Raw genomic sequence first — 19,628 nt, 5'->3', positions numbered from 1 at the left:
CCCCCGTGGGAAGACTTGATCACCTTGTAACCTCCCCAGCACTTAGAACAGCGCTTTGCACATAGTAAGTGCTTAATAAATGCCATCATTATTATTATTATTTGCTGAGTCCTTACTCTGTGCAAGGCGCTGTACTAAGCACTGGGGTAGACATGTTTAACAGACACATTCCCTGTCCGCAACTAGCAACTACGTGCCAAGTATCATGCTACACACTGGAATAGATACAAGCTAATTGAGTTGGATACAGTCCCTGTCCCACATGGGCCTCACAGTCTTAATCCCCATTTTACAGATCATCATCATCATCATCAATCGTATTTATTGAGCGCTTACTACGTGCAGAGCACTGTACTAAGCGCTTGGGAAGTACAAGTTGGCAACATCTAGAGACAGTCCCTACCCAACAGTGGGCTCACAGTCTAAAAGAGGGAGACAGAGAACAAGACCAAACATACTAACAAAATAAAATAAATAGAATAGATATGTACAAATAAAATAGAGTAATAAATATAATAGAGTAATAAATATAATATATATTATATATATACAGATATATCTCTATATATTATATATATACAGATATAGCTATATCTATAACTATATATAATATATATTATACATACAGATATATCTATATATCTATATATAATATATATTACATATAGATATAGATATAGCTATATCTGTATATATATAATATATTATATATATTCAGATATAGCTATATCTATAACTATATATAATATATATTATACATACAGATATATCTATATATCTATATATATAATATATATTATATATAGATATAGATATAGCCATATCTGTATATATATATCTATAGATATATCTGTATATATATAATATGTTATATATTTTATATATATACAGATATATCTATATCTATATGTGTGTGTGTGTGTGTGTGTGTGTGTGTGTGTGTGTGTGTGTATATACACACACATACAGATGTCACTGAGGCACAGAGAGGGAATGTGACTTGCCCAAAGTCACCCAGCAGACAAGTGGCAGAGCCGGGATTAGAACCCAGGTCTCTAACTCCTAAGTCCAGGCTCTGTCAACTAGGGCCATACGTGAAACCACTTTTTTCGCTCATTGCAAAGGGAAGGAGAAGGGCATTCATTCATTGATTCACTCAATCGTATTTATTGAGCGCTTACTGTGAGCAGAGCACTGGACTAAGTGCTTGGGAAGTACAAATTGGCAACATATAGAGACGGTCCCTAGAACGACGAAACAAAACATGAGGACCGGTGTCAAGTCGTCAAAATAAACAGAAAGCTAGATGCACATCATGAACAAAATAAATAGAGTAGTAAATATGTACAAGGGCAGGAGAAGCGGCGTGGCCCAGTGGGAAGATCAGAGGCTTTGGTGTCAGAAGTCATGGATTCAAATCCCGGCTCTACCAATTGCCAGCTGTGTGACTTTGGGCAAGTCGCTTCACTTCTCTGTGCCTCAGTCCCCTCATCTGTAAAATGGGGATGAAGACTGTGAGCCTCATGTGGGACAACCTGCTGACCCTGTAACCTCCCCAGCGCTTAGAACAGTGCTTGGCACATAGTAAGCGCTTAACAAATACCATAAATTAGTTAAAATCAGTTAAAATGGGGATGAAGACTGTGAGCCGCCCTCGGGGGACACCCTGATCACCCTGTAACCTCCCCAGCGCTTAGAACAGTGCTTGGCACATAGTAAGCGCTTAACAAATACCATAAATTAGTTAAAATCAGTTAAAATGGGGATGAAGACTGTGAGCCGCCCCCGGGGGACACCCTGATCATCTTGTAACCTCCCCAGCGCTTAGAACAGTGCTTGGCACATAGTAAGCGCTTAATACCAAAAATTAGTTAAAATCAGTTAAAATGGGGATGAAGACTGTGAGCCGCCCCCGGGGGACCCCCTGATCACCTTGTAACCTCCCCAGCGCTTAGAACAGTGCTTGGCACATAGTAAGCACTTAATACCATAAATTAGTTAAAATTAGTTAAAATCAGTTAAAATGGGGATGAAGACTGTGAGCCCCCCTACCGGGGGACACCCTGATCACCTTGTAACCTCCCCAGCGCTTAGAACAGTGCTTTGCACATAGTAAGCGCCTAACAAATACCATAAATTAGTTAAAATCAGTTAAAATGGGGATGAAGACTGTGAGCCCCCCCACCGGGGGACACCCTGATCACCTTGTAACCTCCCCAGCGCTTAGAACAGTGCTTGGCACATAGTAAGCGCTTAACAAATACCATAAATTAGTTAAACTCAGTTGAAATGGGGATGAAGACTGTGAGCTGCCCCCGGGGGACACCCTGATCACCTTGTAACCTCCCCAGCGCTTAGATTAATAATAATAATAATAATGATGGCATTTATTAAGTGCTTACTTTGTGCAAAGCACTGTCCTAAGCGCTGGGGAGGTTACAAGGTGATCAGGTTGTCCCTCAGGGGGCTCACAGTCTTAATCCCCATTTTACAGATGAGGTAACTGAGGCCCAGAGGAGTTAAGTGACTTGCCCAAAGTCACACAGCTGACAAGTGGCAGAGATGGGATAGTTAAAATCAGTTAAAATAATAATAATAATAATGATAATGATAATTGGCATTTGTTAAGCGCTTACTACGTGCAAAGCACTGTTCTAAGCGCTGGGGAGGATACAGGGTGATCAGGTTGTCCCACATGGGGCTCACAGTCTTAATCCCCATTTTACAGATGAGGGAACTGAGGCCCAGAGAAGTTAAGTGACTTGCCCAAGATCACACAGCAGACATGTGGCGGAGTGGGGATTCGAACCCATGGCCTCTGACTCCAAAGCCCGGCCTCTTTCCACTGAGCCTGATGAAGACTGTGAGCCGCCCCCGGGGGACCCCCTGATCACCTTGTAACCTCCCCAGCGCTTAGATCAGTGCTTTGCACATCGTAAGGGCTTAATAAATGCTATCTTTATTATTATTATGCAGGATTTTTTTCACGCATGAAGACCAAGACAAATATTCAGCATATTTAATTCTATTCGTCACAACGTAAAGCCCGCGGCCACCCCTCAAGCCAAGAAAGGGAAGTTCGCTGGGGCCCCAAATGAACTCCTGAAATTGTATCCTTGGGAATCTTCTGGGCTGAGCCAAAGTTGGGCCTTTCCTTCCCTTTCTCCTTCCACATCGAGTCCTTTATCTGTCCTCCTCCGGTGGCTTCCCCAGCCTCTCAGGGGGCGGATTTCGAGGGAGATGAACGGACAGGAGTTTCCAAATAAAATAAATCTCCCGAGAGACCAAAGGCCACGCAGCCTCCAGCCCTTCGTCGCCTGAAGCCGTGGGGAGGAGAGAACAACCCCAGCTCCGCCGTCCCTTACCACCCAACTTCCACGGCCCAAATTCCATAACAGGGAGAAAATCCCGCTGGGCTCTCCTGAAACTGCCTGGTCCTCCCGGGCGCTGACTTCCCGAAAGGAGAGGCGGGCTGCATCTCTAAGGGCCGGGAAGGATCACAGTTTGAAGCCCGAGTGGACGGCCACGATGCCGGACGTGAGGCTCTGGTACGTCACCTTCCGAAAACCGGCATCTTCGATCATCTCCTTGAACTCTTCCTGAGGAGGAGGAGGAGACGGCGTTAGAAGAGCTGAGCTGAACCCGGGCCTCGTTTCTCTTCAATCAATCAATCGTATTTATTGAGCGCTTACTGTGTGCAGAGCACTGTGCTAAGCGCTTGGGAAGTCCAAGTTGGCAACATGTAGAGACGGTCCCTACCCAACAGTGGGCTCACAGTCTAAAATGGGGAGACAGACAACAAAACCAAGCATACTAACAAAATAAAATAAATAGGATATGCACAAATAAGAGTAATAAATATGTACAAACATATATACATCTGTATGTATATATCATCATCATCAATCGTATTTATTGAGCGCTTACTATGTGAAGAGCACTGTCCTAAGCGCTTGGGAAGTCCAAGTTGGCAATATATAGAGACAGTCCCTACCCAACAGTGGGCTCACAGTCTAAAAGGGGGAGACAGAGAACAAAACCAAGCATACTAACAAAATAAAATAAATAGAATAGATATGCACAAATAAAATATAGTAATAAATATGTACAAACATATATATATATATGTATATATATATATACCCTCGTCCCCCTCTCCATCCCCCCATCTTACCTCCTTCCCTTCCCCACTGCTCCTGTATATATGTTTGTACATATTTGTTACTCTATTTATTTTACTTGTACATATCTATTCTATTTATTTTATTTTGTTAGTATGTTTGGTTTTGTTCTCCGTCTTCCCCCTTTTAGACTGTGAGCCCACTGTTGGGTAGGGACTGTCTCTGTATGTTGCCAACTTGGACTTCCCAAGCGCTTAGTCCAGTGCTCTGCACACAGTAAGCGCTCAATAAATACGATTGATGACGATGATATATACAGGTGCTGTGGGGAAGGGAAGGAGGTAAGATGGGGAGGATGGAGAGGGGGACGAGGAGGAGAGGAAAGAAGGGGCTCAGTCTGGGAGAAGTTACTTACCTGAGCCGGGAAGCGCCGGATGCTCTCCACGAGGTATTGGTAGGACTTCCAGTCCCCGGCAATGACTTCCCCGAGAACTGGGATTACTTGGAAGCTATATAGGTCGTACAGCCTGAATGGGAAGGACACACAGAACCAGTAAGGGAGCAGTATCATAGGCAGAATGCTGCTGCTTAAAAATAATGATAACAATAATAATAATAATGGCATTTATTAAGCGCTTACTATGTGCCAAGCACGGTTCTAAGCACCGGGGAAGTCACAAGGTGATTAGGTTATTGTGTTAATATGTTTTGTTTTGTTGTCTGTCTCCCTCTTCTAGACTGTGAGCCCGCTGTTGGGTGGGGACCATCTCTAGACGTTGCCAACTTGGACTTCCCAAGCTCTGCACACAGTAAGCGCTCAATAAATACTACTGAATGAATGAATGAATGAGGTTGTCCCACGGGGGGCTCACAGTCTTAATCCTCATTTTCCAGATGAGGGAACTGAGGCCCAGAGAAGTGAAGTGACTTGCCTAAAGTCACAGAGCTGACAAGTGGCCCTTGTCACTTGTCTCCCCCTCTCCATCTCGTCTCCCCCTCGTCCCCCTCTCCATCCCCCCCTTCTTACCTCCTTCCCTTCCCCACAGCACCTCTATATATGTATATATGTTTGTACATATTTATTACTCTATTTATTTATTTTACTTGTACATATCTATTCTATTTATTTTATTTTGTTAGTATGTTTGGTTTTGTTCTCTGTCTTCCCCTTATAGCCTGTGAGCCCACTGTTGGGTAGGGACTGTCTCTAGATGTTGCCAATTTGTACTTCCCAAGCGCTTAGTACAGTGCTCTGCACATAGTAAGCGCTCAATAAATACGATTGATGATGATGAAGTGGCAGAACCCATGACCTCCGACTCCAAAGCCCGGGCTCTTTCCACCGAGCCACGCTGCCACAGCACTTGGTACAGTGCTCTGCACACAGTAAGCGCTGAATAAATGCGACCGGACGAGTGAACGCTTCTCTCGCAGGGCAATAAGGGACAGAGCCCGGTTGGAAATTGGCCGCTAACCTGGAAACGAGGGGGTTGGTGACTTGGCTAAACTCCAGGCAGAGGAACCTTCCTCCTGGTCTCAAGACCCGATAGGCTTCCTCGAGTGCCTGGGAAAAACGGAGGGTGAGAAGACATTGTTAGGCCTCATCACCGGCGAAATCCTCAGTGCTATTTATCAAACGCTCACAGTATTCACAGAACTGTACTAACTGCTTGGGAGGGGACGACGCAAGAGAATTAGCGGACACGTTCCCTGCCCATAACGAGCTTCCCGTCTACTTCCGAGAGGGTGTCTCCCCCTTGTAGACTGTGAGCCCACTGTTGGGTAGGGACCATCTCTCTATGTTGCCAATTTGTACTTCCCAAGCGCTTAGTCCAGTGCTCTGCACACAGTAAGCGCTCAATAAATACGACTGATGATGATGATGATGAGAGGGTGGAATTAGACGGTCCTTCAGCGGGCCTACGCGGAGCTCTGGCTGCAGCGCCGCGGCCTGTTCCCTCGGTGACCCCTCCGTCGGGGTAATTGGCGAGGCCTTGTGGAAAGAGCACAGGCTTGGGAGTCAGAGGACCTGGGTTCTAATCCTGGCTCTGCCAACGGCTCGCTGTGAGTCCCCGAGCAAGTCGCTTCAGTCCTCCGGGCCTCAGTTTCCTCAACTGTAAAGCGGGGACCAAATCCTCCTCCCTCCTAGACTGTGAGCCGCACGTGGGCCAGGGATTGTGTCCGATCTGATAAACTCGTATCTAGCCCAGTGCTTAGAACAGTGCTTGACCCATCATCATCATCAATCGTATTTATTGAGCGCTTACTATGTGCAGAGCGCTGTACTGAGCGCTTGGGAAGTACAAATTGGCAACATATAGAGACATGTCTGCTGGGTGACCTTGGGCAAGTCACTTCACTTCTCTGAGCCTCAGTTCCCTCATCTGTAAAATGAGGATTAAGACTGTGAGCCCCACGTGGGACAACTTGATCCCATTGTATCCCCCCAGCGCTTAGAACAGTGCTTTGCACATAGTAAGCGCTTAACAAATGCCATCATTATTATTACTTAAATACCACACACAAAAAAAAACTCTTTCAGTCATCATCCAAGCTTCAAAGACCCAAAATGGCAGCTTCCTGACCAATCGGCTCTTTGAAGCTAATCCTCACTCACCTCTAAATCAATGAACACTTACTGCATTTGGAGAACTGTACTAAGCATTTGGGAGAGTATAACTTTTAACCTCTCTGAGCCTCAGTTCCCTCATCTGTAAAATGGGGATTCAGACTGTGAGCCCCACGTGGGACAACCTGATTACCTTGTATCCACCCAGCACTTAGAACAGTGCTTTGCACATAGTAAGCGCTTAATAAATGCCATTGCTATTATTACAACAGAGTACAGGGAACTTACAGTCTAGAGGGGGAGGCAGACACTAAAATAAATAATAACAATAATAATGGCATTTGTTAATAATAATAATAATAATAATGGCATTTGTTAAGCACTTACTATGTGCAAAGCACTACTCTAAGCGCTGGGGGGGATACAAGGTGATCAGATTGTCGCACGTGGGGCTCACAGTCTTCATCCCCATTTTCCAGATGAGGGAACTGAGGCCCAGAGAAGTGACTTGCCCAAAGTCACACAGCGGACAAGTGGCGGAGCCGGCATTTGAACCCATGACCTCTGACTCCCAAGCCCAGGCTCTTTCCATTGAGCTACTATCATCAATCGTATTTATTGAGCACTTACTATGTGCAGAGCACTGTACTGAGTGCATAGTAGTTAAGCACTTATTATGCGCCAGGCACTGTACTAAACACTGGGGTGGATACAAGCAAATCGGGTTGGACACAGGAGTTTGGGACTGTCTCTATATGTTGCCAGCTTGTACTTCCCAAGCGCTTAGTACGGTGCTCTGCACACAGTAAGCGCTCAATAAATACGATTGATTGATTGATTGATTGACTCTGCACACAGTTAAGTGCTCCACAAATATGACTGACTGACAGTCTAAAGGGGGAAGCAGGATGGAGACCGATGACTTCAACACACAAAGATTTATTACTTTACTTGTCCATATTTACTATTCTATTTATTTTGCTAATGATGTACATTCGGCTTTAATTTTATTTGTTCTGATGACTTTGACACCCGTCCACATGTTTTGTTTTGTTGTCTGTCTCCCCGCTTCTAGACTGTGAGCCCACTGTTGGGTAGGGACCGTCTCTATATGTTGCCGACTTGTACTTCCCAAGCGCTTAGTCCAGTGCTCTGCATCATCATCATCATCAATCGTATTTATTGAGCGCTGACTGTGTGCAGAGCACTGTACTAAGCGCTTGGGAAGTACAAATTGGCAACATATATAGACGGCCCCTACCCAACAGTGGGCTCACAGTCTCAAAGTGGGAGACGGAGAACAAAACCAAACATACTAACAAAATAAAATAAATAGAATAGATATGTACAAGTAAAATAAATAAATAGAGTGACAAATACGTACAAACATATATACATATAAACAGGTGCTGTGGGGAAGGGAAGGAGGTAAGATGTGGGGGATGGAGAGGGGGACGAGGGGGAGAGGAAGGAAGGGGCTCAGTCTGGGAAGGCCTCCTGCATCATCAGTCGTATTTATTGAGCGCTTACTGTGTGCAGAGCACTGTACTAAGCGCTTGGGAAGTACAAGTTGGCAACATATAGAGACAGTCCCTGCCCAACAGTGGGCTCACAGTCTAAAAGGGGGAGACAGAGAACAAAACCAAACATACTAACAAAATAAAATAAATAGAATAGATATGTACAAGTAAAATAAATAGAGTAATAAATATGTACAAACATATATACATATATACAGGTGCTGTGGGGAAGGGAAGGAGGTAAGATGGGGGGATGGAGAGGGGGACGAGGGGGAGAGGAGGGAAGGGGCTCAGTCTGGGAAGGCTTCCTGGAGGAGGTGAGCTCTCAGTAGGGCCTTGAAGGGAGGAAGAGAGCGAGCTTGGCGGAGGGGCAGAGGGATTGGGGGCATTCCAGGCCCGGGGGAGGACGTGGGCCGGGGGTCGATGGCGGGACAGGCGAGAGCGAGGCCTAACGGTGAGGAGATTAGCGGCGGAGGAGCGGAGGGTGCGGGCTGGGCTGGAGAAGGACAGAAGGGAGGTGAGGGAGGAGGAGGCAAGGTGATGGACAGCCTGGAAGCCCTGGGTGAGGAGTTTCTGCCTGATGCGCAGATTGATTGGTAGCCACTGGAGATTTTTGAGGAGGGGAGTAACATGCCCCGAGCGTTTCTGGACAAAGATAATCCGGGCAGCAGCGTGAAGTATGGATTGAAGTGGAGAGAGACACGAGGATGGGAGATGAGAGGAGGCTGATGCAGTAGTCCAGATGGGATAGGATGAGAGCTTGAATGAGCAGGGGAGCGGTTGGGATGGAGAGGACAGGGCGGATCTTGGCGATGTTGCGGAGCTGAGACCGGCAGGTTTTGGTGATGGCTTGGATGCACACAGTAAGAGCTCAATAAATACGACAATGAATGAATGCACAAAGACCCAGCTTTAAAATCAAAACTCGATGACCGTCCTTGGGCCGTCCGACAGCGGAGAGCTGTCGCTGCCCCTCCGCCCCCGGGAAGTGCTTGTCCCCACTTCTCGGTCCAAGGCGCCAAAGCCCTTGAGACCCAGGCCAGCTCGGCTTCCCAGCCCGCGAACGGCTCCGAAGCCAACCTTCCCTCCTCACCTGGTCCACGTGGGTGACGTTCCGGATTCCAAAGGCGATGGTGTACACGTCGAACTTGTCGTCGTCGAAGGGCAGTTCTTCGGCATCGCCCACTACCCAGGCTAGGCCTGAAAGGGGACACAAGCGTTCCTGGCTCCGCTCTGAAAGCCATCCTGTCCCTTCCATTCACACTGTGGGGCTCGCAGTCTCGATCCCTATTTCCCGGTGAGGCCCAGAGAAGTGAAGTGATTCGCCCCGGGTCACACAGCAGACAAGTGGCGGAGCCGGGATGAGAACCCACGACCTTCTCACTCCCGGGCTCTACCCATGCTGCTTCCAATCAATCAATCAATCATATTTATGGAGCGCTTACTGTGTGCACAGCACTGTACTAAGCGCTTGGGAAGTACAAGTTGGCAACATCTAGAGACAGTCCCTACCCAACAGTGGGCTCACTTCCACTTGCCAGGGGTCAAGCCAGCAATCAATCAATCAATCATATTTATGGAGCGCTTACTGTGTGCAGAGCACTGTACTAAGCGCTTGGGAAGGACAAGTTGGCAACATATAGAGACAGCCCCTACCCAACAGTGGGCTCACACTTTCCCTCCCCTCAAAAAAGGTCCAACGTGGGCCTCTTGCTGGCCAAATACAACGGGTGGTTTTCCCATAATAATAATAATGATGGCATTTATTAAGCGCTTACTATGTGCAAAGCACTGTTCTAAGCGCTGGGGAGGTTACAAGGTGATCAGGCTGTCCCACGGGGGGCTCACAGTCTTCATCCCCATTTTACAGATGAGGGAACTGAGGCCCAGAGACGTTAAGTGACTATATAGTCCAGCCTAAAGAGCCTCTCCTGCCTGCCATCCTCATCAATAATAATAATAATGATGATGGTATTTGTTAAGCGCTTACTATGGTGCAAAGCACTGTTCTAAGCGCTGGGGAAGGTTACAAGGTGATCAGGTTGTTCCACATGGGGCTCACAGTTTTCATCCCCATTTTAAAGATGAGGGAACTGAGGCCCAGAGAAGTTAAATGACTATATAGTCCAGTCTAAAGAGCCTCTCCTGCCTGCCATCCTCATCAATAATAATAATAATGATGATGGTATTTGTTAAGCGCTTACTATGGTGCAAAGCACTGTTCTAAGAGCTGGGGAAGGTTACAAGGTGATCAGGTTGTCCCACATGGGGCTCCCAGTCTTCATCCCCATTTTACAGATGAGGGAACTGAGGCCCAGAGAAGTGAAGTGACTATATAGTCCAGCCTAAAGAGCCTCTCCTGCCTGCCATCCTCATCAATAATAATAATAATGATGATGGTATTTGTTAAGCGCTTACTATGGTGCAAAGCACTGTTCTAAGCGCTGGGGAAGGTTACAAGGTGATCAGGTTGTCCCACATGGGGCTCCCAGTCTTCATCCCCATTTTAAAGGTGAGGTCACTGGGGCGCAGAGAAGTGAAGTGACTTGTCCAAAGCCACACAGCTGACAATCGGCGGGGCCGGGATTTGAACCCATGACCTCTGACTCCAAAGCCCGGGCTCTTTCCAGGGAGCCACGCTGCTTCAATCCAACAGAACCCAGGTAACCAGAGCCTCTCCCACTGCCGTGACTTGGGAAACACCTTCCTATGGGATGGCTCCCGGCTTCTCCACCCAAAAGGAGCGTGCCCTCCTGGAAATTCATTCATTCATTCATTCAATCGCAGTTACTGAGCGCTCACTGTGTGCCGAGCACTGTACTACGTGCTTGGGAGAGCACGACACAATAATAAACAGAACTCGCTCCCTGCCCATAATGAGTTGACAGCCTAGAAGGGGAGACAGACATGAACAGAAATGAATCATCATCAATCGCATTTATTGAGCGCTTACTATGTGCAGAGCGCTGTACCGAGAATGAAGTACCGAGATGGACGGAAGCGCTGTGGGGCTGAAGGGGGGGATGATTGTCAGCTGTGTGACTTTGGGCAAGTCACTTCACTTCTCTGGGCCTCAGTGACCTCATCTGGGAAATGGGGATGAAGACTGGGAGCCCCCCTTTGGGACAACCTGATCACCTTGTAACCTCCTCAGCGCTTAGAACAGTGCTTTGCACACAGTAAGTGCTTAATAAATGCCATCATTATTATTATTATTTATACGGGGAGTAAGTGAGGGAGGCGCAGAAGGGAGTGGGAGAAGAGCTTAGAACAGTGCCAGCGTTTAGAACAGTGCTTTGCACGTAGTAGCACTTAATAAATGCCATCATTATTATTATTATTAATAAGGGGAGTGAGGGAGGAGCAGAAGGGAGTGGGAGAAGAGCTGAGAACAGTGCCAGCATTTAGAACAGTGCTTTGCATGTAGTAAGCGCTTAATAAATGCCATCATCATTATTATTATTAATACAGGGAGTAAGTGAGGGAGGAGCAGAAGGGAGTGGGAGAAGACCTTAGAACGGTGCCAGCGTTTAGAACAGTGCTATGCACATAGTAAGCGCTTAATAAATGCCATCATTATTATTATTATTATTAATAAGGGGAGTGAGGGAGGAGCAGAAGGGAGTGGGAGAAGAGCTGAGAACAGTGCCAGCGTTTAGAACAGTGCTTTGCACATAGTAAGCGCTTAATAAATGCTATCATTATTATTATTATTAATACGGGGAGTGAGGGAGGCGCAGAAGGGAGTGGGAGAAGAGCTTAGAACAGTGCCAGCGTTTAGAACAGTGCTTTGCACGTAGTAAGCGCTTAATAAATGCCATCATTATTATCATTATTAATCCGGAGAGTAAGTGAGGGAGGCGCAGAAGGGAGTGGGAGAAGAGCTTAGAACAGTGCCAGCGTTTAGAACAGTGCTTTGCATGTAGCAAGCGCTTAATAAATGCCATCGTTATTATTATTATTAATACAGGGAGTAAGTGAGGGAGGCGCAGAGGAGAGTGGGAGGAGAGCTTAGAACAGTGCCAGCGTTTAGAACAGTGCTTTGTGCATAGTAAGCACTTAATAAATGCCATCATTATTATTATTATTAATACGGGGAGTGAGGGAGGCGCAGAAGGGAGTGGGAGAAGAGCTTAGAACAGTGCCAGCGTTTAGAACAGTGCTTTGTGCATAGTAAGCGCTTAATAAATGCCATCATTATTATTATTAATAAGTGGAGTAAGTGAGGGAGGCGCAGAAGGGAGTGGGAGAAGAGCTTAGAACAGTGCCAGCGTTTAGAACAGTGCTTTGCGCGTAGCAAGCGCTTAATAAATGCCATCATTATTATTATTATCGTTAATACAGGGAGTAAGTGAGGGAGGCGCAGAAGGGAGTGGGAGAAGAGCTTAGAACAGTGCCAGCGTTTAGAACAGTGCTTTGCACGTAGTAAGCGCTTAATAAATGCCATTATTATTATTATTATTATTATTATTATTATTATCATTAATAATAATACGGGGAGTAAGTGAGGGAGGCGCAGAAGGGAGTGGGAAAGATGGGGGCGACGAGACCAACGGCAAAGCGACGGGAACCACGAGCAGGAAATGCCGTGAGACGTCGACCCGGGATGTCGCGTCCCCTTGATAATGACGGTATTTGTTCAGCGCTTACTGTGTGTCAAGTGCCGTCCTCAGCTGGGTAGATCATCATCATCATCAATCGTATTTATTGAGCGCTTACTATGTGCAGAGCACTGTACTAAGCGCTTGGGAAGTACAAATTGGCAACATCTAGAGACAGTCCCTACCCAACAGTGGGCTCACAGTCTAAAAGGGGGAGACAGAGAACAAAACCAAACATACTAACAAAATAAAATAAATAGAATAGATATGTACAAGTAAAATAAATAGAGTAATAAATATGTACAAACATATATACAGGTGCTGTGGGGAAGGGAAGGAGGTAAGATGGGGGGATGGAGAGGGGGACAAGGGGGAGAGGAAGGAAGGGGCTCAGTGTGGGAAGGCCTCCTGGAGAAGGTGAGCTGCTAATTAGGTTGGACCCCGTCCCCGTCCCACTTAATAATAATAATGATGGCATTTATTAAGCGCTTACTATGTGCCAAGCACTGTTCTAAGCGCTGGGGGGGGTTACAAGGTGATCAGGTTGTCCCATGGGGGGCTGTCGGTCTTCATCTCCGTTTTAGACGCGAGGCCCGGAGAAGTGACTTGCTCAGGGTCACCCAGCAGGCAAGGGGCAGAGGCGGGATTAGAACCCAGGACCTTCCGACTCCCAGGCTGTGCTCTGCCCACTAGGCCGTGCTGCTTCCGTGCTACATCCAAGCTGGAATCTTCAGGCCGAATCGAGGCGGGGGGAGAGGACGGAGTCCTGGATTTTGGAAGGCCTGAAAGCAGCCCGGTGATAGGTTTGATGCCAATTTGTACTTCCCAAGCGCTTAGTACAGTGCTCTGCACATAGTAAGAGCTCAATAAATACGATTGAGGATGATGGAAAGAACCCGGGCTCGGGAGTCAGGGGTCGTGGGTTCTAATCCAGGCTCCGCCACCTGTCAGCTGTGTGGCTTTGGACAAGTCACTTCGCTTCTCTGGGCCTCAGTGACCTCATCTGTCAAATGGGGATGAAGCCTGTGGGCCCCACGTGGGACACCCTGATTATCTTGTAGTCCTTCTAGACTGTGAGCCCGCTGTTGGGTAGGGACCGTCTCTATATGTTGCCAACTTGGACTTCCCAAGCGCTCAGTCCAGTGCTCTGCACACAGTAAGCGCTCAATAAATACGACTGAATGAATGAATGAGTGAATCTTGTATCTACCCCAGAGCTTAGAACAGTGCTCGGCACGTCTGTCTTTCCCTCTAGACTGTGAGCTCGTTGTGGGCAGGAATGAGTCTGTTTGTTGTTATATTGTACTCTCCCAGGCGCTCAGTACAGTGCTTTGCACCCAGTAAGCACTCAATAAATACGATTGAATGAATGAATGAATAGTAAGCACTTAACAAATGCCAACATTATTATTATTATTATTCCCCTCTAGACTGTGAGCTCGTTGTGGGCAGAGCTTTTCACTGTTTCTTGTTGCATTGTACTTTCCCAAGTGCTTAATATGCACACAGTAAGAGCTGAATAAATACAATTGATTGAATCATATTTATGATTCCTCCCCTCAGCCCTACCTCCTTCCCCTCCCCACAGCGCCTGTATATATATTTGTACAGATTTATTACACTATTCATTTTACTTGTACATATTTACTACTCTGTTTTCATCAATCGTATTTGAGCGCTTACTGTGTGCAGAGCACACAGTTTAGTTAATGATGTGCACATAGCTATAATTCTTATTTCTTCTGACAGTTTTGATACCTTTCTACCTGTTTTGTTTTGTTGTCTGTCTCCCCCCTTCTAGACTGTGAGCCCACTGTGGGGTACGGACTTTCTCTACCTGTTGCCGACTTGGACTTCCCAAGCGCTCAGTCCCGTGCTCCGCACGCAGTAGGCGCTCAATAAATATGACTGAATGAATGCATGAATTCCGCAGCCCTTGGGACGGTCCCTGGGAACCACGCTTCATTCATTCAATCAATCAATCAATCAATCATATTTATTGAGCGCTTACTGTGTGCAGAGCACTGGACTAAGCGCTTGGGAAGTACAAGTTGGCAATCAATCAATCAATCGTATTTATTGAGCGCTTACTATGTGCACAGCACTGTACTAAGCGCTTGGGAAGTACAAATTGGCAACATATAGAGACAGTCCCTACCCAACAGTGGGCTCACAGTCTAAGAGGGGAAGACAGAGAACAAAACCAAACATACTAACAAAATAAAATTAATAGAATAGATATGTACAAGTAAAATAAATAGAGTACTAAATATGTACAAACATCATCATCAATCGTATTTATTGAGCGCTTACTATGTGCAGAGCACTGTACTAAGTGCTTGGGAAGTACAAACTGGCAACATCTAGAGACAGTCCCTACCCAACAGCGGGCTCACAGTCTAAAAGGGGGAGACAGAGAACAAAACCAAACATACTAACAAAATAAAATTAATAGAATAGATATGTACAAGTAAAATAAATAGAGTACTAAATATGTACAAACATCATCATCAATCGTATTTATTGAGCGCTTACTATGTGCAGAGCACTGTACTAAGCGCTTGGGAAGTACAAACTGGCAACATCTAGAGACAGTCCCTACCCAACAGTGGGCTCACAGTCTAAAAGGGGGAGACAGCAAACAAAACCAAACATACTAACAAAATAAAATGAATAGAATAGATAGGTACAAATAAAATAAATAAATAAATAGAGTAAAAAATATCTACAAACATATATCCATATACACAGGTGCTGTGGGGAAGGGAAGGAGGTAAGATGGGGGGGATGGAGAGGGGGGCGAGGGGGAGAGGAAGGACATATAGAGACATATAGAGACAGTCCCTACCCAACAGTGGGCTCACAGTCTAAAAAGCGCTTAGTCCAGTGCTCCGCACACAGTAAGCGCTCAATAAATACGATTGGATGAACTCATCAATTCAACTCATCAACCGCCCCTTCCCCACTGTATATAAGGCCCCAGGAGGGTGGGCCATCTCTCAGCTGCTGCCTCTTCAGCGCCTTCCCAGAGAAGCAGCGTGGCTCCGTGGAAAGAGCCCGGGCTTTGGAGTCAGAGGTCACGGGTTCGAGTCCCGGCTCCGCCATCCGTCAGCTGTGTGACTTTGGGCAAGTCACTTCCCTTCTCCGGGCCTCAGTTCCCTCATCTGTCAAATGGGGATGAAGACTGTGAGCCCCCCGTGGGACAACCTGATCACCTTGTATCCTCCCTAGCGCTTAGAACGGTGCTTTGCACATAGTAAGCGCTTAATAAATGCCATTATTATTATTATTATTATTATTATTCCCAGTGCCTGCCCTCCTCTCTGTGTTCCCGGGTCATGGTGAGTGAGGGTAGGGGGCTTATTTTGACTTTTTCACTGCTCTCTGGGGGTAGGAGCTTCGGCTCTGTCGGAGTTTGTGTTGTTGAGCCTGAGTCGGGTCGTGGGCAGTTGAATTGAACTCATTCAATCGTATTTATTGAGCGCTTCCTGTGTGCGGAGCACTGGACTAAGCACTTCCTTGGGTAGGGACTGTATATGTTGCCAACTTGTACTTCCCAAGCGCTTAGTACAGTGCTCTGCACAAAGTAAGCACTCAATAAATACGATTGATTGATTCCTTCTTGGACCTACAGGAAGCAGGGCCTTCCACTCTTTGGCCCCAGCTGAAGTTCCTTCTTTAGACCGTAAGCTCATTTTGGGCAGGGGTCACGGGTGTGAATCAATCAATCAGTCGTATTTATTGAGCGCTTACGGTGTGCAGAGCACTGTCCTAAGCGCTTGGGAAGCACAAGTTGGCAACATAATTCTCCTGTCCGCTAGCACTTACCGTGGGCAGAGCACTGGACTAAGCGCTTGGGAAGTTGGGAAGCAGCGTGGCCCAGCGGAAAGAGCCCGGGCTTTGAAGTCAGAGGTCATCGGTTCAAATCCCGGCTCCGCCACTTGTCAGCTGGGTGACTTTGGGCGAGTCACTTCACTTCTCCGGGCCTCAGTTCCCTCCTCTGTAAAATGGGGATGGAGACAGTGAGCCCCACGTGGGACAACCTGGTCACCTTGTAAATTCCCCAGCGCTTAGAAATTCCCCAGCGCTTGCACATAGCAAGCACTTAATACATGCATTCAATCGTATTTATTGAGCGCTTACTGTGTGCAGAGCACTGTACTAAGCGCTTGGGAAGTACAAGTCGGCAACCTATAGAGACGGTCCCCACCCAACAGCGGGCTCACAGTCTAAAAGGGGGAGACAGACAACAAAACAAAACATCTGGACAGGTGTCATCAGAATAAAGAGAAGTGAAGCTAGATTTATTCATTCATTCATTCAATCGTATTGATTGAGCGCTTACTGTATGCATGCCATCATTATTATTATTATCTTTTAGACTGTGAGCCCTTTTAGACTGTGAGCCCACTGTTGGGTAGGGACTGTCTCTATATGTTGCCAATTTGTACTTCCCAAGCGCTTAGTACAGTGCTCTGCACATAGTAAGCGCTCAATAAATACGATTGATGATGATGATTCTTAGCACAGTGCTCTGCACACAGTAAGCACTCAATAAATAGCACCGATCGACTGATTCCTTCCCCACCCGAAACTCCAAGGGGCGAGCCATTTGGGAAACTCCTCACCCTGGGCTTCAAGGCTGTCCATCCCCTCGCCCCCTCCTACCTCACCTCCCTTCTCTCCTTCTACTGCCCAGCCCGCACCCTCCGCTCCTCCGCGGCTAATCTCCTCACCGTTAGGCCTCGTTCTCGCCCGTCCCGCCATCGACCCCCGGCCCACGTCCTCCCCCGGGCCCGGAATGCCCCCAATCCCTCCGCCCCTCCGCCAAGCTCGCTCTCTTCCTCCCTTCAAGGCCCTGCTGAGAGCTCACCTCCTCCAGGAGGCCTTCCCACACTGAGCCCCTTCCTTCCTCTCCCCCTCGTCCCCCTCTCCATCCCCCCATCTTACCTCCCTCCCTTCCCCACAGCACCTGTATATATGTATATATGTTTGTACATATTTTTTTACTCTATTTATTTATTTAATTTATTTGTCCATATCTATTCTATTTATTTTATTTTGTTAGTATGTTTGGTTTTGTTCTCTGTCTCCCCCTTTTAGACTGTGAGCCCACTGTCGGGTAGGGACTGTCTCTATATGTTGCCAATTTGTACTTCCCAAGCGCTTAGTACAGTGCTCTGCACATAGTAAGCGCTCAATAAATACGATTGATGATGATGATGATGATGATGCTGAACGCGCGAAGTCCATCATGCTCCATTCATTTTGTCCGGTTCTTTTCCCAATCGTTCGCCTCCCCGGTGGGACCTACCTTTTCCGTAGCCCAGGGCTTGGGCTTTCTCCTTGCCAACCTTCAGCATTTCCTTGTTAATGTCGCAGACCACTACTTGGGAGCCCCCCAAGGGGTCACGGGCCGCACCCTGATAACTCTTGGCAATTTCCGCCCAGGACAGGTTTTGCTGGGCCTTCAGCTGCTCCCGCTGCCGCCGCCGTTGCTGAGAGCGAATGTAATTAATGAACCGAAAGGCAATGTCTCCTGGAAAAGCAGAACGAAGGGGGAGGAATCAAAACGGCGAGTCTCCGCTGACCCCTCCGACAAATTAATCACAGGTCTAAAGCCGGTGAGTCTCATCAATCAATCAATCAATCAATCGTATTTATTGAGCGCTTACTGTGAGCAGAGCACTGGACTAAGCGCTTGGGAAGTCCAAGTTGGCAACATCTAGAGACGGTCCCGACCCAACAGTGGGCTCACGGTCTAGAAGACTGCTTCTCGTGTAGAGAAGCAGTGTGGCTCAGTGGAAAGAGCCCGGGCTTTGTATATATATATATATATATATATATATATATATACACACACAAATAAATAGACATATATATATATATATGTCTATTTATTTATTTATCTTACTTGGTATATATGTATATACATATTTATTACTCTATTTATTTATCTTGTACATATCTATTCACATTTATTTTATAAATATTTTATAAATATACATATACATTTATTTTATAAATATACACATTTATTACTCTATTTATTTATTTATTTATTTATTTATTTTGCTTGTACATTTCTATCCTATTTATTTAATTTTGTTGGTATGTTTGGTTCTGTTCTCTGTCTCCCCCTTTTAGACTGTGAGCCCACTGTTGGGTAGGGACTGTCTCTATGTGTTGCCAATTTGTACTTCCCAAGCGCTTAGTACAGTGCTCTGCACATAGTAAGCGCTCAATAAATACGATTGATTGATTGATATTCTATTAATTTTATTTTGTTAGTATGTTTGGTTTTGATCTCTGTCTCCCCCTTCTAGACTGTGAGCCCGCTGTTGGGTAGGGACTGTCTCCATGTGTTGCTGACTTGGACTTCCCAAGCGCTTAGTCCAGTGCTCTGCACACAGTAAGCGCTCAATAAATATGATTGATTGATTGGTTGGAGTCAGAGGTCATGGGTTCGAATCCCGGCTCCGCCAACTGGCAGCTGTGTGACCTTGGGCAAGCCGCTTCACTTCTCTGGGCCTCAGTTCCCTTATCTGGAAAATGGGGATTAAGACGGTGAGCCCCACAAGGGACAACCTCATCACCCTGTATCCCCCTCAGCGCTTAGACCAGTGCTTTGCACATATTAAGTGCTTAACAAATGCCATCATTATTATTATTATTATTATTATGTTTGAAAATTGTGATTCCCATGTGGGACAGGGACTGTGTCCAACCTGATTTGCTTGTATCCACCCCAGTGTTTAGTACAGTACCACAATTCTTATTAAAGCCTCCAAACTATGGATGCTAAGTCTCTGTCCTA

At 46.5% G+C, this 19,628-nt stretch overlaps 1 protein-coding gene across 2 annotated transcripts in view; it reads right to left on the bottom strand.

Moving 5' to 3' along the window:
* Window positions 1-3,005: 3,005 nt before the first annotated feature.
* The window catches only part of COQ5 (coenzyme Q5, methyltransferase), a 34,508-nt gene continuing 17,885 nt past the window's right edge, over window positions 3,006-19,628 (bottom strand). For both annotated transcript variants that reach the window (XM_038763083.1, XM_038763084.1), the window contains 5 exons: window positions 18,126-18,350; window positions 9,304-9,410; window positions 5,597-5,685; window positions 4,537-4,648; window positions 3,006-3,599 (listed from right to left, as the gene is read on the bottom strand). In XM_038763083.1, coding sequence (XP_038619011.1) covers window positions 3,498-3,599; window positions 4,537-4,648; window positions 5,597-5,685; window positions 9,304-9,410; window positions 18,126-18,350 — 635 coding nt within the window. In that variant the 3' untranslated portion in view covers window positions 3,006-3,497. The remainder of the gene's footprint in view (window positions 3,600-4,536; window positions 4,649-5,596; window positions 5,686-9,303; window positions 9,411-18,125; window positions 18,351-19,628) is intronic.

This window comes from Tachyglossus aculeatus, chromosome 21 (genome assembly GCF_015852505.1).
Source record: "Tachyglossus aculeatus isolate mTacAcu1 chromosome 21, mTacAcu1.pri, whole genome shotgun sequence".
NCBI classification, from domain to species: domain Eukaryota; kingdom Metazoa; phylum Chordata; class Mammalia; order Monotremata; family Tachyglossidae; genus Tachyglossus; species Tachyglossus aculeatus.
Note: the sequence above shows the minus strand (reverse complement) of the source record. Positions and strands in the feature narration are given on the sequence as shown.